A 25225-nucleotide genomic window follows, 5' to 3' on the forward strand; every position below is an offset into this window, starting at 1 on the left:
TTGACTTGAGCGTTCATAAAAATTAACATCTAATTGTACTGGACTATGGTCTGAGATAACAATAGAGTTGTATTGGCAATCTGAAACCTTGGGAAGAATTCTACTATCTACAACACTGGTGAGAAAAATGAGAATTGTTTAGATGCAGGATTTTTGTTCCTCCAGGGGTCAAAAAAAGCATAAGATTGCATAAAGGATTTAAGAACATTACCCGCTTTTGAAATTTTGCTATCAGGTTTTGGGTTTGATCTGTCAAGTTGAGGATTAAGTACGCAGTTAAAGTCACCACCCAGTATCAAATGGGACTCTGTTAAATCTGGCAGGTGTTTTAAAAAGGTACAATAAAAATTTGGGTCGTCCCAGTTTGGTCCGTATACATTTGCAAGAATTACTTGTTTCCCATACAAACTGCCCTGTATAATAATATATCTCCCTCTGGTATCCGCCACAGTTGGTAGTGGAATAAATGGAATCCCCTTCCTAATTAGAATAGCCACACCCCGTGATCTTTCCTCAAATTTTGAGCTAAATATTTGGCTTATCCATGTTTTTTTTAAGTTTAATTTGTTCACTTGATCGGAGGTGTGTTTCCTGCAGATATACAACATCGGATCTCAATGATTTTAAATGAGTAAAAACCCTTGTGCGTTTAACCGGATTATTTATACCTTTAACATTCCAGCTTATAAAACAAAGAGGCAGATGACTTTGTGAGCTTACCATTCAGGTACAAAAATGCAGGTGCAGAAAAAATATGTCCCAACCTCTGGAACCCCCCCCCGCCCAAAAAAAAGAGGGGGAGAAAGAGAAGGAAAATAAAGGGAAAAATAAATAAATAAATAAAACGAGCCTCAAAACCCCATGCTGATCTACTATTATCCCTGAGATCGCAACCCTCCAGGCTAGGATAGCACAGTGACTAAACATACTGTTAACCATCAAACAGCCCCTCAACTGGGCAAATATATAACATTTAATAACTAAACTAAATTCCAAAACTTATATTTTCCACTTTCCCCGTGTTTATTCTAACCAAATGCCCCAGAATAACAGCAATATCTCGAACATATCAAAAATCGGAACAAAGTAGGAAGGCAGAGTATTCATAATAAATTCTTCCTCCTAGCGTTTTTCCCGCTCGGTTGCAGGGTCCGCTTTTCTGCAAAGTCGTCTCCACTTGGGTCGGTCAAGGGCGTCGGTCAGATCGGCTTCGATCTTCTTCACGTCGTCCTTGATTCGGTCCATCCATCTCCGCTTTGGTCTGCCTCTAGGTCGACGTCCTTGGGGGCTGAGCCGCAGTGCTGTTCTCACCACTGAGTTCTCATCGCTCCGTACCACATGTCCGTACCACCGCAGCCTCGCTTCTTGCATCTTATCTGTGATTGGCGCGATGCCCATCCTCTTTCTAACGTCGGTGTTCATGACGTGGTCCCATCGTGTCAGGCCTAGGCACCATCGCAGCATCCGCATTTCCATCGTGTGAAGGGCTTGTTCGTGCTTTGCGGTGGCTGGCCAGCACTCGGATCCATAGAGGGCGACGGGGCGCACTACACTCTTGTAGATCTTTGACTTGAGGCGATTGGGCATTCTTTGGTCACACAGGACGCCGGTGACTTGGCGCCATTTCATCCACGCTGCGTTGATCCTGGCTCGTACATCTAGTAGGATATCGCCGTCATTGCTGATCATCGATCCGAGGTATTTGAAATGAGGTACTTTCGCCAGATCTTCTCCATCGACGCTGATCGTGCCGTCGGTCTGGGGGCCAGCCTCTAAGTATTCGGTCTTGTTGGTGTTGAGCCTCAGGCCGAAGTCAGCTAGGCGAGTCTTCCACTGCTGCGTTTGGTATTGCAGTTCTATTCGCGATTCATCGGCCAGGAAGACATCGTCGGCGTAGAGAAGTGTCCAGGGATGGGGTGACTGGAGATCTGCCGTCGCAGTGTCCATGCAAAGGATGAAGAGCAGCGGGGAGAGTGCCGAGCCTTGGTGGACGCCCACATTGATGTTAAAGGGCGGCGATGTTCCCACTGGGTTTCTGACCACACTGGTGACTTGTCGGTAGAGGAGCTTTGTCCAGTTGACGTAGGCTTCAGGAACTCCATGTGATCGCAGGGAGTGCCAGATGAGGTCGTGTGGGACACGGTCAAACGCCTTTTCCAAGTCGAGGAAGGCCATGTGGATGGTCTTGGACTTCTCTCGGTGCTTCTCCAAAAGCAGGCGGGCAGCATGGATGGCGTCCGTCGTGCCACGCCCCCTGATGAAGCCACATTGGTTGGGCGTTAAGTTGACGATTTCTCGCATCCTGGCGTCGATGATCCGTTCGAAAACCTTCATAGTATGGCTTAGGAGTCGGATCGGGCGGTAGTTGGAGCATTCAGCCACATCGCCTTTCCCTTTCCAGATGGGCACCGTTATGCTGGTTATGCACCGTTTAATAAATTAAATCAAGATTATTATACCTTCCGGCCTTTTATGAATATGGCCCAATTAGTTACTTGACTTCTCCCCAACACCGATGTATAACAATGTCCCTTGAGTTCAAACAATCGCACATGTGAAGTCCGCAGCTGGACTGGCCATCGGGCATACCGGGCATTAGCCCGGTGGGCCGCTGGCGATTTTTTGTTTTTATGGGCCGATCGATTTTTTTTTTTGGGAAGGGTATAAATAATGAAAGGTGTTGGATTGGCCAATTGGTCATGATCGACTCTGGGCTGGACCAATTACAGCCGAGGAGGTCGGATGCACCCTCCCCCTTGTTTAGCAATCTTATAGACGAACTAAAGAAAATGGAGAACAAAAAAAGGAAAGAAGGTGCAGAAAAAATTAGGGCCAAAAAGAAACAAGCCCTTCAGGCAGATGCTGCCAAATGTGTAAAAATAACTGAAGTGTTTGGCGGTAGCTATGGCATAGCTTCCACAGATTTAGCAACATCAGCAAGTGGTGGAGGCCAGCAGGTGGATAAGGGAAAGGGGAGGCAAGAGGAGGAGAGACGCGAGGCGGCCGCCGGTCATAGTGGCAGAGGAACTGAACTTCAGGTAAGAAGTTATGACCTGCTGTCTGTGTCAGATATAAACCAAGTTTAGTTGGAGTTTGTTTTCGTTGTGCTGACTTTTTACAGGCGCTTAGAATAACTGGTACTGCGTACTAGCTAGCATGACGGAGCTTATATACTGCTGGGCGGGTGCTATGAAGTTACTGATAGTACATTTTATTTTATGCTTAAGGTTAGTTTCTCAAACTCCTCAAAATCTTAACAAATTGTGCCAATCCTTACATGTTGCACCAGGCTGATTTATCATCTAAAGTGGAGAAGTCTGTGACAGGAGACAGAAGAGCAGCAGAGAGAGATGGAGAGATGACTTTATGTCATCCATGAGGGATGCATTTGACATATGTTTCACATATTATAGCCCAACAAGTTACTCATAGCAATTTAAATACGAGCAATCAGTTTTTGGCACAACGCCGGCTATTGCGGTTAATAATACAACAGCTTCTTGCCATTGTTTGTGTTTCTTTTTATCGCTGTGTAACTGAGTTCAATTGAAAGCCTGCGTGCGCTAGTACCTCTTGCCACAAGTTCCCAGAATCCTTTGCGGTTTTACCCCTGAATGACGTCACATTTTTGGTGGGCCGGTCTCTAGTCAAAATGCCGATTTTTTGTCCCAGTCCAGCCCTGGTGAAGTCCAACTTATCTCTTCTCACTCGCCTGTACCTCTCACGGCCGTAGTAAGTCTTTTTTGATAAAGTCTATTGCAGCTGCTGGGTCGGTGAAACGATTGTCCTGTCCCGTAGGTGAAGTGATGCGGAGAACAGCTGGAAACAAAAGTCCAAACTTAACGCCAGCCTCGGAGCAAACGTTTAGCCTCCATAAAAGCAGCTCGTTTCTTTGCCACCATTGCTGTAAAATCAGGAAAAATGCTTATCTTCATGTCCTGCAGCAGCAACGGCTGCGACTTGGCGGCCCTCTGGAAAACCTCTTCCTTCTCTTGGTAATAGTGAAACTTCACCACGATCGCCCTGGGGGAGTTTCCCTGTTGACCCAAGCTTCGATGAGCGCGGTCCAGCATCGGAGTAAAATCGAGGCCCAGTATGTCTTTCAGCATTGTAGCAATAGCTGCCGTGGGTTTCCCGGTGTTTTCAAAGCCCTCCTTCACCCCTACAATGCGTGCATTGCACCGGCGTTGTCGCCCCTCGATGTCGTCCAACTTGCTGGTCCGATTTCAGCTTGCTAACCTCGTTTTCCAACTCCACTGTCCGGTCTGAATAAGTATTCAAACCAAACTCTACACTTTCCAAACGGGTCTCTTGCTTCTCCAGATCTTCTTTGATTGTGTCTATTTTATCATTTAAATCTTTCGTGCTTGAATCGATACGGTCCAATATCCTCTTTTCAGAGCTAGCAATAGCTCTCATAATCTCACTCATGTCATGGGATGGTGCCTCCGGTCTGTCCTCAGCATGGTCCGAGGCTTTTGCGGCCTGCTCTTTCCCCGATCTAGTTTTGCTCATATTTCGTACAACGGAGCTTTGAAGATGTAAAAAGTGCCTCAGAGCAGCACACGGGCGTGTTATCGTACTATTATTAAAAGTTCATTAGTTTTGGAGCAATGAAATTATGAAAAAAGTTAGTCCATTGAGGAGCCCTGTACAACACGTCTTCACATGGCTACCAGACACACCCTCTCCCCTCATGGTTGCTTCTTTTGCAGGATGTGGAGCAAAAGATGGCAGTTCCTTAATCTTAAAGTCGGTATGGTTTACTGAAGATACATAAACAGGGTGCACCTTTAAGACCGATTGTCTGCATGATCAACTCGGTCACCTATAACATCTCCAAGTTTCTGGCTTCGATCCTCAACCCGCTGGTGGGCAGCTCTGAAAACCACATCCAGAACACCCTGGATTTTGTTGAGAAGGAGGCAGATGAAACCATGGTCTCGTACGACGTTACATCTCTCTTCACTTGCATCCCAGTCACGGAAGCGTTGGAGGTAGTCCGTAAGAGATTACAGGATGACACCAACCTCAGCAACAGGACCACTCTCAGCATCGACCAAGTGTGTTTGAACTGTGTCTTCATTCCACCTACTTCACATACAAGAGTCAGTGCTACAGGCAGAAACATGGGTGCCATGGGCTCCCAGTTTCACCCATCGAGGCCAATTTGTACATGGAAGAAGTGGAAAAGAGGGCTTTGCTATCCTACCCTGGAACACCACCAAGCCATTGGTTCAGGTATGTGGATGACACCGGGGTGAAAATCAAAGATCAGGATGTACCACATTTCACGGATCACATTAACTCGGTGGACCGACACATCAAATTCACCAGGGAGGATATGAACAGTGGCAGGTTAGCCTTCTTAGACTGTGAGATTTCCATCAGTAATGGGGGACATCTAAAAGCTGACGTGTACCGTAAACCTGCACATACGGATCAGTATCTAAGATTTGACTCTCATCATCCACTGGAGCACAAACTGGGCGTCATCAGGACGCTACAACACAGAGCGAACACCATCCCCACTGACACAGCAGCCAGGGAGGCAGAAGAACATCAAGAAGGCCCTGAGTAAGTGTGGTTATCCCAGCTGGACTTTTGTCAAAGAAAGCTCCAGCTGATCCAGGAGAGAAGGACAACCGCTGCCCAAGCAAAAACCTGTAGTGATCCCGTACGTGTCAGGAGTATCGGAGCAGCTGAGACACATTTTTTCTAAACACCGGGTCTCTGTGGCTTTTAAACCCCAAAACACGCTGCGCCAAAAACTGGTCCACCCCAAGGATCGGGTCCCCTGACACACACAGAGTAACAGAGTGTACGCTGTTCAGTGCAGGAGGATTGGCAGGATTTATACATCGGGGAATTTAAACAACCTCTGGCTAAGAGGACGGCACAACCCAGAAGAGCCACCTCGTCAGGCCAGGACTCTGCAGTCTATTCACACCTACAGGCCAGTGGACACTCTTTCAATGATGAGGATGTAACATCCTGGACAGGGAGGAACGCTGGTTTCAGGGCGGAGTCAAGGAGGCCATTTACGAGAAAAGGGAAAGACCATCTCTGAATTTAGGAGGGGCCTAAGGGTACATCTGTCACCATCTTACATGCTGTGATTGCAGCCATTCCCCAACTCTCTGTGATTGGGACTCATTTGCATAATTATGATTAAGGAACTGACCTCCCAGCCCATTGTTCCTTCAGTGGGCTGGTTTCAGTCATTATGCAAATGTACTGTTGATAAGATTGAGACCTGCAGTCAGCTGAGACTGAAGACGTCACCTGGATGAGTGACAAAACGTTTCTCCCGCTGAAAACGTCCAGATGAACAGAATCAACTTTTGGAGATTTACTTACTTGGCTGATTGAGCATCAAGACGTTTCATCATGACAACTCTAAACCAATACAATCCTTTTGCTCCACCTCTCGTCATTCCCCACGGAGCTTTGACAGGACTGCTGACCACAGTGTTTTAGCCGGTCTGCCCAGGGCGGCTAACACTGTTGTTCAGTCTGACACCACCGATGTCATTCAAGGCTATCCATATCTCGCCTTTATACCTCATTGACCTGGTTCAGATCACCATCCCTTCCCCCCAGCTAGCCACCGTGGGGCGCAGGGCTTTCTGCTGCTCTGCCCCCCGTCTTTGGAACTCTCTTCCTTCTGAGATAAGAAACATCACTTCCCTCCCTCTTTTTAAGTCCAGACTCAAAACTCACCTGTTCACATTAGTCTATTCCACATGCATTTTCCATCCTGCTACTTTCATTTATTTGCTCAACGTTTTATCCTTATTATTTTGTAAATTGTTATGTTTGTTGTTGTTATTGATTGTGTACAGTGTCCTTGAGTGTTTTGAAAGGCGATTTATTAAATAAATTGTATTATTATTATTATCATTATTATTAGAAGAGATGTAAGATTTGTTTGATATGCAAGTACAAAACTCTTTGTCCAGCATCATATTTCCCAAATCCGTCCAGCGGGACAGATCGGAGTCTTTGTCGGACCAACTCTGGCCCCGAACCTAATGTTTGACATCCCTGATCATAACGTTTGTTTTCAGCAGCATCAAAGCACAGGGCAAACTTCATAACGCTGATACGTTTTTCTTCATTGTAAATGCTTACAGACACAAACTCACTCACTGCACACTTTAACACACAGACACACACACATGCACAAACACACACACAGCAAAATGACCTGATCCAGAAGAAAAGACTGTCAGAACTCTTTTTGCCTCCTATTATTGTCAGAAAGCTTTCAGGAAGGCTGTACAGAAGCATGACGGACCCGACCACAGCCGCCCTCCTCTGGGGAACAGGAACCTGCCGGCCACTACCTGCTCCCACTGGAGGAGTGGGTATAGGTGCACAGGTAGGCAGTGTCGATGCAGGCCTCACCGTAGAGACCGGCCACTTCCATGGGGAGCTGACAGACTTTCTATTAGCTGCATCCGGTGCTTAGACCGGTCCTGCAGCTGGTCCCACTGGCTGGCCCCGTGTTGGTTCCACCACGCCACACTCCTGGCTATCAGCACCACTGTAGATGCATGTTGGACCCAACCACATTGTAACACATTCAGAATACATGTCTTTATTTCCAGTTGCTGTACACTCCAACGCACTTGGCTGCAGCCTTGCAGCTGCCAGCCACACATCAACAACAACAACACCAGGACCCAGTACAGTCCCTCGGGAAAGACCAAAGAGCTGTCATGTTATTTTGTCTTATTCAAATAAAACATACACTAAAATTAGAGACTGTTCGTTTCTTTGGAAGTGAACAAACTTACAAATTTAGCAGGAGGAAGTGAATTTTTCCCTCACTGTAATATCTGAATTCCCCCTCGCTCTGAGTTCACGAACTCCTTAAAGCATCGTTTTCCACACTGAGCTCAGTTTTAATTTCTCTGCTCCATCACCAAGCAACACTGACCAACCACAGTCCAGTTAACCAGTTAGACCCTGGCTTTGGTTCAGTCTGATGACACGGTGCCCCCCTCCCCAACCCGTGCTGAACCCGTCTTCTCATTCTAGAGACAGAAGCCTTCAAACTGCTGCAAGGCAAACAAGTCACCTCAGACTGACTTAAACATGCAAAGAATAAGGCACCTTTTCTTTTTTAAATTAAACACACAAAGTTGACGTACCAGTCTGTTCACATTGTTTGCATGAAGGAGTGGCTGCAACACTTCCTCTTATAGGGAGCGACTGAAACAGAAGCACAGCAGTTTCTACACTGTGTGATTAACTCGTGCAGTTCATGTAAACTTGAATTTAAGAACAACAGAAAATATTCGAGGAGCTACGTCAGCTTTACCCATCAAAGAGGACAGACTTACTGCAGCAGGTAGGCAGAGTCCTTCTTGTTCTTGCTCTTTAACAGCTTGTACTACAGACGGTTGGAGGAACAGCAAACTTTTATTAATCCAGAGTTTTGTCTCTCAGATTTTTATTTACAAAAGAAAGAACTTCAAGTCAGGCAGTAATAGAGCAACAAAACGTTGACAGGAAACCCACAGAGGGAGCATTACCACCAACCTGGCATCCCAACACACACACACACACACACACACACACACACACACACACACACACACACACACACACACACACACACACACACACACACACACACACACACACCCCTAAGCTGCTTTTTCAGTGATTTAGTTATTGAACCTTAAAGATCTAAAGTATTCTTTGACATTTTCAAGTGAAAAAAATAATCTGTTGGTGAAATCTGACAAATGTAATTACGGGTTAATAACAGCCTTATAACAACACCTACACCTCTTTCAGAGCGCTGACAGGTTTAATGAAAGAGAAATGAAGCAGATCAGAGTCGACATCTGTCTCGTAGCTGGAGATGGTGTCTGACCACAAAATCCCAGCAGTCGAAGTTTTGCATCAGGCCCGCCCTGAGAGGGCGGAGCAAGCGTAACGTAAACGCAGTGGCAGAAACATCGTAGGCATCAGGTGTGGCCAGGCAGGCAGCCGTGTTGAGACAAACCAGTGGGTTTTCGTTCACGATGGAGAAGAAAAGCTTTTATTTCTTCTTCGGTAGGTCTGATTTTGACTTTATTGCACTTTTACTTTCATAAATCCGTCAGCGTGAAGCAGTGAGGTGATGATTCAGCCATTCTGCTTGTGACCTTTCAGTGGCCTGGAGCTAGCTGCTGCTAACAGGCTGTAGCTTTAAAAAAACGTGGTTATTAATAATTATTTATTTATTATTAAATGATTAAATTATAACTTTGTTTGGTTGGTTGTTCTGTGTGTCAGTACGAGAGGAAGCTTTGACGTTTCCACAGCACTATGCTGTGTGATAGTGGGAAGTAAGATGTATTAAAGCGCGGCGCCTGCTTCTTAAAGATACAGTTAACCAATCAAACAAACATTCATTCATTTTTTGTTCAATGAAATTTATTGAATGTGACAAACTGCTCACACTGTGATCTATTACGTTTGTTAGAGTTAATAAAATCATGAAAATGAAATAATCATAAAACACGTTACTGATATACTGCAGTTCTCGTGTACTGCTGTTCATTATACTATGATTTCTGAATCTTTCCACCAAATTGTTAAATGAAAACTATTATTCATGGATGTTACCATGTTATTAACAGGTTTGTCGTGTTGTACATGGGTGTAACTTTGTGCTGAGCATTGGGTGGGGGGTAAGATGTCTGTCTAAATAAATAAATAAATAAATCTGGGTAAATTCCCGGATGATTAAACATGCAACTATTTTGATTATAATAACTGAAATGAGTAAATAAATTCAATAGCCTACTCATGCAAGATAATTCATAATTTTATTGGGGGGGGGGGGGGGGGGGTATTGGCTGGGTCTGATTATTGGAAATTACGCCCCTGTGTTGTTACACATACATTAGTGCACCATTACTAACTGGTGTTGCCTGATAAGTATTTGTGCATACATCATTACCTTCAGTTTCTGGTTTTTATCCAGTTACAAAATGTCAACAGAACTCATCTGAGCTCGCTGGTCATACAGTGTCTTACTGGGTTGGTGCTTTAGAAATTAACGTATTGTTTCCACATCGTTAGCGCCTTGTTGCCTCTGTATTGTCCCACTATTACCACGTTTGTTTTGAAAACTTTGTTATAATTTTCATTAATAGTTGGACGGCTGACAGGTTGCATGATTTCAGACTGCCAAAGGAGCGACTATGATGAATGGCGGTTATGGTTTAAGATAAGATAAGATAAGATAACCTTTATTAGTCCCACACGTGGGAAATTTGTTTTGTTTTGTTCGTTCTGACTGAACCTTTGTCTGTTTCGTTGCAGCTCTCTGTGGGTTCCCACTGGTGGCAGCTTCCTCTGAAACTAATGGAACCAGAGGAGAGCCATTACTCTGGCAGTGCACACTCAGCAAACAGTTTGATCCACAGAAAGTCAGCATTTATTGGCAGAACCAAAACAATACTGAAATGCTCCACTATTACAGGAATGGAAAGGAGGATTTGGAACATCAAAGCTTGCCATTTAAAAACAGAACCAAAATCTTTCCTGATCAGTTACGATCTGGAAACTTGTCCCTTATCATCGATCCGCTGATGCATGAAGACAACCTGAAGTCCCTTAAAGTCGTTTTCAACCACGCAAGAGAAATCAAGGACAAACTCTGCCAAACCATGGTTCATGTAGCAGGTTGGTATCTGCGTCATTTTACAGCACATCAAACTTGTTATCTTATATATGTCATTAATACATATTTACAATATTTACAGCTAATTTTAAGGAGCCAAACATCGAGATCAACCAAAAGAAGATGACAGCAACTTGCATAACACAGGGGGGCTTTCCTGAACCTGAACTGGCATGGATTTCCACCGACCACGAAGGACATGAACGTGCACTGGAACCACCTGATGTTCTGACCCTGCAGATCCACAAGGAGGAAGACGGCACCTACAGCGTCATCAGCACAGCCAACATCACGGGGTCAAAGACGGTGACCTGCAACGTTTACAACCCAACTTCTAACAAGACTGTGGGAGCAACTGCAGACCTGCCTGCAGGTACACAGAGGGTTACATCACCATTAATCAGCATCCAGCTGACAACTTGCATTGCTGAAATGAGCAGAGCTGCTGATCAGCTGCAGTTTTATTTGTTGTCCATTACTGTCACATCACAGCTAACTTACTTACACACCAAATAAACTGAAGCTACTATTTATGACTTTACATTTATACTACATTTCCACTACATTCATGATCCATGCAGTCACAATAACTTTGTGCATCACCCACAAATGCAACATAATCTGCTTATTTACAGTTGAAGGTCTGCCTGTGGCTGAAACGGCTGGGATTGGAGTATTTATAGTAGCCATCGTACTTGTAGTACTGATAGTACTCGCAGCCTTTGGCTACAAGAAATGTAAGTAAGCTTCTGAATGTTGTTCTTTTACAGTTTTAGCAGATACAATTATCTGATTTCGTGTCGAACAATAATTATGGACAGCTGATATTAATATGTAAACATCAAAATTTTAATTTATTACAAAAAATGTTGCGCACACGTTAGCCAGAGTGCTCTTAGTGTCACAGCAGCATCATTAACACTGAACAAAAGTTGGCGAGCGCCCCCTGCTGTCCTGGTTTGTGACTGACACATTTTTCTTTTGCTCTAGATCACCAACAGAGACAACGGAGGCCAGACAGCCCTGAGCCGTCAGCTGCTTATCTTTCCAACGGTGCTTTGCTAGCAGAGAATGGAGGTGTGTGCTAGTGCTGTACAGGAAGGTGGCGCTGCACACGGGCTGACCAGTACTGGCAGGACTTTGTCGGGGATACGTGTGTTAAACCAAACACTGCTGCTCTGCTGTACCTCAATGCAGGAACGTTGTCCTTCCATTCAGGCGCAGACAGCCAAAGAGAAAGCTCAGGAGAAGCACAGCTCTGAGGTCAGCTCTCCTGCCATCGAGGCAGGATGACCACAGATGAAGCCTGCATTAAGATTCAGAGTGAGACCAAGACTCTAAAGACCAGCTTCATCTCTGTGGCATTATTAAAGTTAGAGCTTCACATGATGGGCTGTACCTCGTTATGCTCAGTATTTGTAATTCTTGCTTGAAACAGATTTCTGAGCTTTAACATTTCTCCCTCTGTGAAGATAAACTGAAGGATCTTGTTACTGTACTTACGTAGAAGGTATCTGGACTTCAGTATTTTCTGACAACTTTTTACTGCCTACATGTTAACACTACTTTCTACTCCTTGACTTTTCAAAACAGACTCATTACTTTTGGTTCAACGGTATCATTTATAGTGTTTATACTCTGGGTTAAAGCGGGCGTACGTATGTCGTCAGCTTCTAGTTTCTACAGAAGAGGAAAGAGCATCAAGGATGTTTCTCCAACGTTTCTATCGGCTCAACAAACATCAGCAAACACACAGTTTGTCTCACAGTGTGTGCTAAAGCTAAAGGTGAGAGCTACGTTCACTCAGAGATGGAGACAGATCAGAAAGACGGACAGGAGAGGAAGAGCTTAGACTTAATGTTTATATCCTTAACCATACTATGCAGTTACAACCTATAATTATCTGAGCTTAGTCCACAACAACATCGGCACGTTTAAAGTGAAATATTCTTTTACTCTCTTCACCTTAAAAACTATCCTAAAATATGATGACAGCATCCATCTCATCCTAGAATGACTAAACAGCCGATTCATGAACAAAATAACTGACAGACATCAAAATGTGAAGATTTGTATTTCCCTTGAAGTCACTTTGTCCTCATGTAAACGCGTTCATGCACATTCACGTGTTTTCTTCCTACAGGACACCTGACCAACAAACATGTAATAGTATTTGTACAGTAACAGTATCCAGAGTACTTTAGGTTCGAATCACTGCTGCGGTTGTTTGGCTCAGCCAAACACGCGTGGTTCACATCCATGTGTGTCCACTCATGAGAAGGACACACATGTAGTCCTGCATTCACTTCATCAATGAATCCGAGTGAACGTTTGTCCTGCATTAACTCTGTGGGGTCTTCACCTTACAGTAACACGTGTGTTTGTTCACTGATGCTATATGAATAAAAGGGAACTACAGGTGTTCCTGAAACGTGTCTTTGTTAGAACAGGACGGATGGATGAGCACAGCCCTCTCAGCGCAGGGCTGACACCACTTTGCCCCTTATAAGAAATACAACACAAATTTATTAGGACAGGTTACTAAACCAGGCTTACAGGTAAAAGGTGTTTCATTTAGTAAAAGCTGATGATCCACTTCTCAAATAATCTCTAAGGATCTGAAGGAAGACATGCAAATATCTCTGCTCATTATTAGGCTAAAAGCGTGATATAGACAATTATATATTTTAGCAGCATCCCCATAAGGCATATCACAGCCCTGCACACCAGCACAGTGCTTATATTATGCTTCAATCAAGATATAGTTATGATTTAACCACATTAGCTCAACGAGGTCACAAAAATATCCCACAATACCAGAAATGACATGCTCAGCACTACATAACCCACATGGAAAAGAAACAGTAAAAACTTACATGATTTACTCATGAAAGTGGCCACTTTCTCATTACTTTCATTTATTGTTTTAGTATCCAAAACACACAAGTTTCATTTATATAATTTTTCAAGGGATCTTATATCTGTTTTCACTCTTGTATGCTTTTCATACAAGTTTCACACAAGACAGATACAAACTTTATAAGAGTTATATTTATCTTTTCCATGTGGGTAAATTTTCAACAAAAGTTGGACTTCAGTCTGTTAACCACCAAATTAGTCTATCCTGGTCAGCTAGCTAAAAGTCTGTACTTTAGCAGCCTAAATCAGAGGCTAACATTAGCATTTGCTAGCACGAGCCAGGATAGTCTGAGGCTAAAACGAGAGTTTGTGTAACTTTTCCTGAAACCCTTTAAAGTGTACAGTAAAGGCAACCGTGGAGCATAAGTATTATTATGGAAGTTTTTATAGTCCTAAAATTATTTCTTCCTCTCTATACATCAGTAGAACCATGAAGTTTTCACTTTTCCCAGTTATGGGGCGACCGTGGCTCAGGGGGTTGAGAAGCGTATCTGTAACCGGAAGGTCACCGGTTCGATCCCCGGGCTCTCTGTCCAGGTCATTGTGTCCCTGGGCAAGACACTTCACCTACCGCCTACTGGTGTTGGCCAGAGGGGCCGATGGCGCGATATGGCAGCCTGCCCCAGGACAGCTGTGGCTACAACCATAGCTGCCTCCACCAGTGTATGAATGTGAGAGTGAATGAATAGTGGCATTTGGGTGCCTTGAAAAGGGCTATATAAATGCAATCCATTATTATTATCTACATGGCTGACTTTAGCTAGTTAGCTAGCTAGCAGTCAGAGCTGTGCAAAGCCCAGAGAGAAGCAGACAACTAAATATCCGGCAGTGTTGCCAACTCCTCCAAGGGCGTAGATTTGGTTGTGGCATTGGTGGGGACGGATGATTCAACCACCGAACCCTGCCCTGTTTCTTTTGTTCCCCTTTTTGTCTTTGCTTCTTGATAAAAGGAGAAGTATACTTGCCTACATATGCTATTCTACCTGCTTTTAAACCATTTAAAATTACAATTCATAGTTTTATATGTGAATTATATAATGTTAAATTACTATTAAACAAATGACTGACTAAGTATTTTAGGCTTTAGTTTACTTCAGCCATATTCCATATAAATCAGGTATCATACAAAAATAGCTTCAAATACAGTCATGACAATAAAAGAATATGACTTTAAGGACTTAACAACATTACTTCAGTCATTCCGTGTGGACTACCCGCTGCCTGTGAGCGCTTTGGCACGGGCGAGGTGCCCACCTGTTGCCCACCTGCACCTGTGCCAGCACCTGTTGCTTGTTGAGAGTAAGAGCGATATGTGTCATCATAAGTCTCCAATAACACCAGAAAAAGTCACCAGATTTGTTGTTAGTCGCTTCTTAGAAAAAAGTGGCTAAGGGGGTCTGAAACTCACTAAATATAGCGACAAACTCGCTAAGCTGGCAACACTGCTATCTGGTCTTTAAGTGATGATGAGCCTGCTTCCAGGTCCAACCTACGGTGTGTTTATTATTGTGTTTTTAACATGTTTTGTATTTTGTTCTATTTAATCTGAACAAGCCCCTAAAAACAGTCAGTGATCACTGTCGGCCTCTCTTGGTTTTTACCACCACTGTTCATTTTAAAGCTCAGTTTTAAACCCTTACGATGTAACTACAGCCCATGCAGCAGTATATGAATGACTAACCTCGTATTGTGGATGGATTATCTCAGTTGTTCTCCTGGCTGAAGTTTACAGCATCCTGCCATGCGATTGCATTTGTCTCTAACCATCAGGAACCCTCATGTTAACTTTTATTGAGTGGAAAAAAGTTAGTGTTCATCCTCCAGCTTCACTGTGCTATATCATGCTATATCAACTTCCTGCTATCTTCTAAATCCGTTAAACTTCATAAAGTCTGTTTTCATGGATGTTAAACTTAATTGTTACACTGATCATTTCATTAAAGATGAAAGAATTTAGACAGTTTTTAACTCTCAGTGATCGTTTGATGTTGGGACCAGAAGCGGAGTTTGGATGGAGAAACAGCAAATGACCTCAGACTTAAAGACCAGATGGTATTCATGAAAACTGCTCCAGCCACTGGAAGCCAAACCGAGTATCATAGCGAAAGATAATTAACTAAAATGGAAAGTTTATGTCATGTTAAACCTAAATAACAACTCTTTTCAAAGTAAGTCAGCAACATATTCCTGACTTATCTGGATACAGTGGACACCATTTAACAAATAAATTAACAATTCTTTCTAAACAAAATCACTGAGTGTTTTGAAAAACATTATCTTAATAAAAAAAATCTAAAAGTTTAATATTTACCACAGAAATGTGAAGGCAGCTTCTCCAACTCCAGAGTCTAAAACCTAAATGAAGCCTTAAAAAAGTCTAATGTCTGCTCTTGCTCTTATTTTGCCCTCCTTTTGGGGTTCTTGCTCCCACAATGCACTGCAATAGTTAAGAAGTACAGAAAAATACCTGTAAATGACCAGTGATGGGAATAACAGCGTTACAAGTAACGGCGTTACTTTTTTAGTAACGACGTAGCTAACTAATTACTATCCCTATCGTTACAACACCGTTACAGAAAATGCAGTCCGTTACTATTTTTCAACAAACAGACGGTTGAAGCTGTGTTCAGTTTACCGCATCTTGTATCAGTTGCAGAAAGTAGCTGTAAGTAATCTGGGCGCTGCAGCTTTAAGCAGCTGCGCTCTCGCGGGCGGCGATCACTTTCTGGCCGACGACCACTTTTTGGCACAACACCTGGAGCTCAGGGGACAAAACAATCGCACGAGTGCTGCTGTTTGACTGAGGAAGAATAAAGTAGTCGTGGTCAATCACATGACCACTTCAAGACAAAGCAACAAGGTGACATATACCAGTTTATAAACTGTGCTGATAGGCCAGTAAAACCAGAGTCATGATAAACAAGATATACGCGCTGTTTTTTCTCAATAGTTTCGTCACGTTTACTGTCTAAGGACAGCAGCGAGACCTCTCTGCTTATGAGCAAAAAAAACCACAACAAAAAACAGCCCATTGGTGTTGGTGGAAAAATGCACCATGTCGACCAATCAAAAAATGATATGGCAACATGACGTTTGGTTGTTTAGGAAGAGGGGGAAGTTTTAGGAGTGACAGAGAGAGAGAGAGAGATTTGTGACGTTTAGCGTGTTTGGAGTGTGTAGTTAATGTGTTGTCTTGTGTAGTTAATGTGTTGTCTTGTGTAGTTAATGTGTTGTCTTGTGTAGTTAATGTGCTGTCTTGTGTAGTTAATGTGTTGTCTTGTGTAGTTAATGTGTTGTCTTGTGTAGTTAATGTGCTGTCTTGTGTAGTTAATGTGTTGTCTTGTGTAGTTAATGTGCTGTCTTGTGTAGTTAATGTGTTGTCTTGTGTAGTTAATGTGTTGTCTTGTGTAGTTAATGTGTTGTCTTGTGTAGTTAATGTGCTGTCTTGTGTAGTTAATGTGTTGTCTTGTGTAGTTAATGTGTTGTCTTGTGTAGTTAATGTGTTGTCTTGTGTAGTTAATGTGCTGTCTTGTGTAGTTAATGCGTTGTCTTGTGTAGTTAATGTGCTGTCTTGTGTAGTTAATGTGTTGTCTTGTGTAGTTAATGTGTTGTCTTGTGTAGTTAATGTGCTGTCTTGTGTAGTTAATGTGTTGTCTTGTGTAGTTAATGTGTTGTCTTGTGTAGTTAATGTGTTGTCTTGTGTAGTCAATGTGCTGTCTTGTGTAGTTAATGTGCTGTCTTGTGTAGTTAGTGTGCTGTCTTGTGTAGTTAATGTGTTGTCTTGTGTAGTTAGTGTGTTGTGGATAGTTTTGTGTTGTGTGTCAGAACAATGAGGCGACTGCTGTCTCCAGGTAGAAACAGGAGTGACACACCTGCTGCTGTCAGACCTGCAGGTATCAGGCTGTGATGTTTCCTTTATAGTGGACAGAAATATTTGCAGTGGCACAAATAATTTGTGGCATCTTATTGAAGAACAGCTGATTGTTCTGTAAACAGTTTGAAATGGTTATTAAAAAAGGGTAAAAGGTAAATGGCTGCAAATAACTTTGTTGTTCGCAAAACTTGTGCATATAAATTAAAATTGACAATTTATATTTGCATTTAAAGTTATGAAATATGATCATTAAACATGTTTGTGGTTGTTACAGTAAAAATATAACTTCTTCTACTCTGATTTGATGTTTTTTATCTGATTTTAGATCAATTTTGTTAATACAGTCAAAATTAAAACATGACTGTAGATTCAGACACGTGAGGTTGTGCTGAAAACAATGAGACCAAACAAGACAAATAAACAGTTTTTAAAGTGAAATGTGGAGGAAACATCAAAAGTAGTCAAAAATGGACATTAATACCCTGGACCCCAGAGCGTTAAACTGTTTTTTAAAGTAACACAATAGTTACTTTTCAAGTAATTGATTACTTTTAGAATCTGGTAACTCAGTTACTAAGTCAGTTACTTTTTTGAAGAAGTAACTAGTAACTATAATTAATTATTTTTTCAAAGTAACTTGTCCAACACTGCTAATGACTAATACGGGAAGCACAGCATTAGACGGGCCGACCTTCTTCTGGCTGTAATAAGAAGATGTCAGTCATAAACTCTGGGTAAAGGGTGGACTTTAGAAAAGGACGTGTCCTGCAGAAACAGTCATAACATGGATGTTGGTCACTGCGCAGTCCAGTCTTTATTACTCAGTCCCAGCAGACCGCTTCCAAAACCCGATCACTTCCTGTTTCAGTCCAAACAAACAGCCGAGCGCACGGTGGACGGTCCTTCCTCCTCCTGATAATGCTTCCTGCTCCATTCTCCCAACGACTCCTGACAGAAAACAAGTCGGCTGCAATCTGCCACTTTAAAATTTTATAGCATGAAGTAAAGTGTTGCGTGGCTTCTCTTATAACTCCTCTAAAGTTATGGTAAAAAGAGAGTCAGCTGATTCAGAAGGACCCGGCGTCCTGCTCAATGTGGAGCCGGACCTGTCAGTGTTCATTAAGATGTCATACTGTCAATAAGAGACGATAAATAAAAAAATAAGGCTCCAGCATCCGCGTTCACGTTGGTGTTCGTGTCCAAAAATGTGAGTTCCTCTAACGTCCACAGTCAAACAGAAAGACCTTCATCCTGTGGAGGTTCTTCTTCCATTTACTTCAACAAAAGAAAGTTTTTCATTAACAGGAAAGAAGAGATTTGAACACTGAAGACCAACATTTTCCTAAACATCCAACAAACTGTGTTTATGGGAGAATTTGATTGTGTCTGAAAGCAGAAGGTAGAAAAGTTCTCTCAACCAGTGTCACATTCAGGCTCACAAACACTTTTACTGTTTCCTAACACTTTGTGTGACAGACTGTTGGACCTGAACAGGTGCGTCTAACTTCCACATCTTCTCTCTCCCAGAATCTCTCAGGTACTCCAGCAGCTGCTCTGAGGCAACTGCTTTTGTGATGCAATACAAATAAAACTGGATTGAACTGGTGCACTCGGCCTGTGTCCCTGCTCCCTACTGTCAAATTAGCTTTAGTTGCTGCACTGTGAATAGCTAGTACCAGCTCATAACAGCTAGTAACCAATCTTAACTGTGCTGACTCAAGCTGTGGACACAGAGCTTTGAAAAAGTGTCTTTTTCTTTTCAGGACCTGCAAACTTGTTGAAATGGCTGCTTGTGTATTAGCATTTAGGTTCTTCATGTATGAACTCTCAGACTCTTTCCTGGACTTGCCCCTCTGTCTAATCCAAGGAAACAACTCCAGTCCACCTCTCAGCAGGTCACAGCTAAGCTGTCGACAGCCGGGTTTAGTTTTAACCACATGTGACTTGTAGAAACTAGAGGATCTTACTTTTCAACTAAAGCCTCGTCCATTCTGGACATCAGACGTTTTTCTGTGAAACCTGCTGCACACAGGCAAAGGTTCAGTAAAAAGAGGTGGAAGCTGAATAACCCCCACCCTAGATGAAGCACCACTACCCTGGTGGATGTTAAAGGGTTAAAATACTGCCTCTGATTCCTGGTGCCTTGCTCTTGGGTGACTGTTACACCGTCAGCGCTGCAGACAGGATGATCTGAGTGATCTGAGCAGCAGAGTATGGACAGACTGCAAACGTTCACCTAAAACACAGAAGCTAAAAGCTAAAAGCTAAAAGCTTTTTAAGAACGTAGTGAAACCTGCAGATGTGACTCCTGTTTTCTGTCTTTGTACTCGGCTGTAACTCAGACAATACTGACTCAGCACAGAAGCATTTATATCAATCATCACTCACATTGACAGAACACACAAAGAGCGATGCTGATAATCCCCACGATGACGGTAATGATGACGATGACAGCGATGCCACCTTTAAAAAAACACAATAAAAAGAGCGTGGTGTTAGTTTTACTGATCACGTCTGTCGGTGTGCAGAGGCTTGTTCTGCTCCGAGGACACAGCAGAAGAAACAAAGATGACTGAGCCTTCTAGAAACATTTGATCAGATTATCCTGATGCCCTACAGGAGAACATCGGTGTTATTGTTAGTGAGTCTACATCAGAGGTGTCCAACTCCAGGCCTCGAGGGCCGGTGTCCTGCAGGTTTTAGATCTCACCCTGGGTCGACACACCTCAATCACATGAGTAGTTCTTCACCAGGCCTCTGGAGAACTTCTCGACATGTTGAGGAGGTCATTTAGCCATTTGAATCAGCTGCGTTGGACACGTCTAAAACCTGCAGGACACCGGCCCTCGAGGCCTGGAGTTGGACACCCCTGGTTCCATCATTACACAAGCTGGTATTAGATCAGATCTAACATGAATGTAAAGTTTATTATATCTAATAAAAATGTACAATAAGAATAAATAAAGTTTGGCAGTTACACTCTGTGACCTGAGCTGGTGTTTCGTGGTCCTTGTGACTTTAACAGTGAGATATTACTGGCTTTTAAGTACCTGTAATAAAAGTCCCGGCAGGTGAGACGTCTTTAGTTGTTGTCTGACATTCGCCCGAGGTGGGATTACAAATTCTGCACGTTACAGTTTTTAATCCGCTGATGTTGGCTTTGCTGAAGACGCTGAATGTTCCATTCCTGGTGTTATTATCAGTCTTTACTTCCAGTGGCTCCAGGATGGTTTCATTCCCCTGGTCGTCTGTGGAGAGCCACGTCACCTCAGGTTCAGGATAGCCCCCCGCCGTGCTGCAGGTTGCTGAGGCCTGGCTTAGCTCAATGTTTGGTTCCTGGAAGACCGCTGGAAACAAGTCACAAGCAGTTTAGCAGGATGTTTTGGACTGTACAAATGTGTTTGAGCATGTGATTAATTTATCAGCCTGTGATGACCCACAGGAGTTAACGGCTTCTGTGGGTCGTCACAGGCTGAGGTCCCACAGACGTCTGAAGTTCACAAAAACATCCAAGCATCCAAACCCGGTCTGGTCCTTTCACAGGAAACAGAGTATAAGACATGTCATTCTCTTCATTTCTGGTCAATTTTGTACCTTTTCGATTATTTGTGGGTCAATTTATGATTTCAACATAATGTAACATGATGCAGCGTGCACTGTTCACCCCACCTGCCTCCACCTGGAATTTTACACCTGTGTGAGTCCAAATTGATGGTGAGGAAGAAGGATATCAGTGAGTCTAGAGATCAGATTACACTTTAGTTTTTAGCTCTAACTTATTATTTTTTCATGTTGTTATTTTTAGAAACTCACACAGATTTTTCTACAGAGGTCCAAACCTGAACAAGAGTATCTAAGATTTTACTTTAGCTGGTTGTGCTGAGGAGGAAAACAGGAATGTTAATCAGCTTTTGTTTTGCAGAGAGAAGTATACAGACCTGCTACATGCAGGGTCTTCTGACAGATATTCTCCTTTGAGTCATCTGAAATAAAAACAACTTCAATGAAGGTCCCATCGTGGTCCAGCATCAGGTTTCTAATCAGGAGAGAGAAATTTCCATCCTCTAATTGAGAAAGGAAGATTGCAGTCCTGTTCTGAAAGGATGAGCTTTGATAAAGAAAGTCTTCTTCTCCCTTCACATAGACGTGGGCCACAGTGGGGTTGCTGCTGCCGTCCATCCCCTGCCAGTAGATGTAAGTTTGCTCACGGACAAACCTCTTAGTAAGTTTGTGCATGCACGGCCAAAGGAGCGTCTCTCCAATGCTTCCATTGATGGTTTGGCACCAGGCTGGCAGCAGCAGAGGTGCAAGGAGAACTGTGACGAAAGACAAAACGATTCATTCATTCCAAACGAGCAAATTCAGCGCATTCATCAAAAACAGGCACAGGTCAAAGTTCACCTGACCCCATGAGGCTCAAGCAGAGTCGAAAAGGCCTTTAATGTTCACTGCTAACATGATGGAAACTGACTTTGTACATTTAAGCTTTTCCAGTCTTTTCCTGTTTATTGAAATGTCGCCCAGACCACAAGTGACTGAAAGAATGAGAGAACAGTCTAAAATGTTCGCTGACGTGCAGTCTGCTGCCATCCTGGCTGAGCAGCAGACTGTCAGTCTGAAGTTTGTTCACTGGTATTGGTTGTTGTTCAATTTTGCACCAACCAGGGAATTGTGGGGCGGGGTGTGAAGTTGACCTCGCAGAGAGCAACTACGCGAGATGTGGAGAGAAACCCAACAGATGTACAGCAAACGAGCAGGTGAGAACTGTAAGAGTACTGAAGAATACGTTCCTGTTGGTGAATTCAGAGCTCGGTTTGAAGGTGATGAATACTTTGAGATTAATTATTTCAAATGCATTTGTTTCAAACTGTTTCTGTCAGTGTATTATTGTATTACTAATAACAGCATGTTAGTGGCTAGCAGTGTTAGCACAGGTACCACCTGTAGCTGTGTGTTACTATGGTAACGTGTGCTGATGTTGTAAGTCATGAAAAGTTGAAATGAGTTTAAAAGCGTCATTGAGTGAATGGACTGAGTGTGCTCCCTGGACTACAGGGCCAGGGGAGGTTTTTTCCTGGGTGAGCACAGACCAGCCCAGATGTTGACTTCCTCTGTGGGAGTTTGGTCGCTGTCGCTTCTCATCCTTTGCTTTGTGGTTGCAGTAAAACAGTGTGAGAGTATTCTGCTGTCTGAGATACTGAGACAGTCTTTCCTTAAGTGATTGTGATTATTATGTGTTTGCAAAGGAACTGACACGGACATTTATTTACCGTATTTCCCGGACTACAAAGCGCACCTGAATATTAGCCGCAAAAGCTAAAATCAGGGGAAAATCCTGTTTTGTACATACATTAGCCGCACCTGACTAAAAGCCGCAGGTGTTTCAATGTTGACTTATCATATGTAAGAGAATATGCACAAAGGGAATTGTCAGGAAAGAGATGGCTGTTTGGAGACACACCCCTTTTATTAATATTTTGAAAAACAAGTTATGGGTACATATTTGCACATGTAGTACATAACAGTAGCCTACAGCACACCAGAAAAATAGATTTAGACTACCTTTTAGGCTCAGGTGCAGTGACACGGAGAAGAAAAGTCAGTCATTCACCATCTTTCTCTTCTTCCTGCGCTCTAAAACCACCAAAGTCCTCTTCTCCAATGTCGGAAACGAACAGGCTCAGGATGGCTTCGTCATCCACTCTCCGCTTCTCTCCTTCGTTGTCACTTTCAAAACCAAAGAAATCCTCGTTGTCAGTGTCAGAGTCGAACACCCTCAGAAGGGCCGTGGCGGTGTCCTCCTCTCCATCATGCAGCAGTCCAGCCCTTCAAAATCCGTTGGTGATCGTGGATGTTTTCGCACTTTTCCACGCTGTCAGAATCCACCGGTGGAGTTGGGCATAACTTGCTTTTCGCAAGTTTATCGCCGCTCGTCATCCACGCCTCCCGCTGAATGCGTAGCGCTACTTTGAAGTTTGTTTTTCGCGCTACTTCGTACGGCACTACGTTGCCTGGCGGACGGACATGTGACTAACATACCACTCTTGAACCCCGATCCTTCCGCCAGGCAACGTAGTGCCGTACAACAGCGGAACACACAAAACAAATCCTCTTACGATATGACAAAAATCATGGAAAATCCATAGAAAAGCCGCACCTGACTAAAAGCCGCAGGGTTCAAAGCTTGTGCAAAAAGTAGCGGCTTATAGCCCGACAATTACGGTAATATAGTTATTTTGTTTAGTCTGAAACCTCATTTCTCTGTCTTTTAACTAAAGTCCCTTATTTTGGTGTTTGAGTGTTGTTGTGTGTGAGTTTGTATCACACGTCAGGTGTTTGTGAATAGCCTGACTCACTGTTTCAGTGAGGCGTAACCTGTTACCTGTTACATACCTGCTGTCTGATTTCACTGCAGGGTTTCTGATTAAATCTGTTTATGATTGTTTTGCCTGGGTTTACAACCATTACTTAAGATTATAGTCCGTCAGTTACAGCTACTACACTGAATTATAGATAACGAACTATAACCCAAAATGTTAATTTAAAAAAGGCCATTTTAAACAATGATGACTTATATTCTTTCTCTTCCACGCTCTTTGCAGCTGTTATTTGGAAAATAATAATAACTTTCAAAGGTTTATTAAAATACACTGGCACAAACCAAAATGAGAAAAGCGACAATCTCACTTACAGAGAAAGATCAGGAGCAGAAACTCCATCGCGCCCCGCAGGGAGAACAAAAAGCTTTGGTGAGACTCGATCAGTGTCTGCAGGATGTTCAGTCCATCAGTGGATACTCGGGCACCGCATCCTGATAAAGCACCATTTGGCTGTAAGTCACTCCAACTACAAGCTCCAGTAATGTTCTCATAAACAGTGATAGCAGCTCTGATAGCAGATTGCAGACTGTGGTGCCGTTTCCTCTTTCAGACGCCACTCTGACTCTCGCTGTGGCTTCTGGTCACATGTTATCGATGGTTATGTTCACGTTACTGTCCGAGTGCAGTTTACTGCGACTCACAGATTTCTTTTTCCCATCAGAGATCGTCTGTGTGACACTTGGCAGCTACAGGATCCGAATAAATCATTTTATCTTGGATGAAACTCTCTGTGAAACCTTTTTTTCCCAGAGGAGTAAAAACCAAAAAGCAGAAGTCTGAGTGCCACATGTTTCGACAGATCGCCGTCAGACCTCCTTCTTTGTTGCCACTATCTGATCAGACAGGAAATGAACCTGAAACTGTGGATATTTGTTCTGCAATGTTTCATGTAACACATAAAAAAGCAAAGAAAACCAGGAATGTGGTTTATGACTGTGTGAAAGTTCAAATGTGAACTGACGAATTCAAGAAGCCGAACAGCACAAAGTCTCGATCTGATGGTACAAATGTGGCAGAGCTGCTTTAACCTCTCACACTCTGAACGGTCAGCTTAGTTTCAGTCATAAGTACAAATACTCTGGTAAAAATATAGATTTAAAGTAAAGGTACAGGCTATGAAATGTACTCAGAGTAAGAAAGTAACTTGTAGCTCTTTGAAGGATGTTTCTACCAGCTATTTTTTTGCAAAGCTAACTGAACCTTGTGCTATATTAATATAATAAATGTGTGTTATTGTAGGGTCCACCTCAGGGTGAGAGATGGAATACAGGACAAAGACATGCTGTGGAAGTGATTCAGTGCACAGAGGTCTGTTAACACAGAGTGAGTGAAGGTGTGTGGCAGCATCCAGTACCAGTGGCT

At 43.1% G+C, this 25225-nt stretch overlaps 2 protein-coding genes across 2 annotated transcripts; one reads left to right on the forward strand and one right to left on the reverse strand.

Annotated features, from left to right (window-relative positions):
- The first annotated feature begins 8212 nt into the window (after positions 1 to 8212).
- On the forward strand, positions 8213 to 16918 carry LOC308409458 (ICOS ligand-like). The gene is made up of 5 exons (XM_080902238.1): positions 8213 to 8359; positions 10330 to 10692; positions 10773 to 11063; positions 11326 to 11427; positions 11681 to 16918. Exons 2-5 carry the CDS (start codon positions 10473 to 10475, stop codon positions 11776 to 11778), a joined length of 711 nt encoding a protein of 236 aa, XP_080758364.1. The 5' UTR covers positions 8213 to 8359; positions 10330 to 10472; the 3' UTR covers positions 11779 to 16918.
- A 1155-nt stretch (positions 16919 to 18073) lies between these two features.
- On the reverse strand, positions 18074 to 24928 carry LOC308409881 (ICOS ligand-like; the record flags this gene model as incomplete). The annotated part of the gene is made up of 6 exons (XM_080902881.1): positions 18074 to 18758; positions 19872 to 19946; positions 20534 to 20830; positions 21422 to 21799; positions 24175 to 24294; positions 24892 to 24928. 6 exons carry the CDS (start codon positions 24926 to 24928, stop codon positions 18730 to 18732), a joined length of 936 nt encoding a protein of 311 aa, XP_080759007.1. The 3' UTR covers positions 18074 to 18729.
- Between the last annotated feature and the right edge of the window lie 297 nt (positions 24929 to 25225).

The sequence above is a fragment of the Rhamphochromis sp. 'chilingali' genome (assembly GCF_963969265.1).
Source record: "Rhamphochromis sp. 'chilingali' genome assembly, chromosome: 14".
Lineage (NCBI taxonomy): Eukaryota > Metazoa > Chordata > Actinopteri > Cichliformes > Cichlidae > Rhamphochromis > Rhamphochromis sp. 'chilingali'.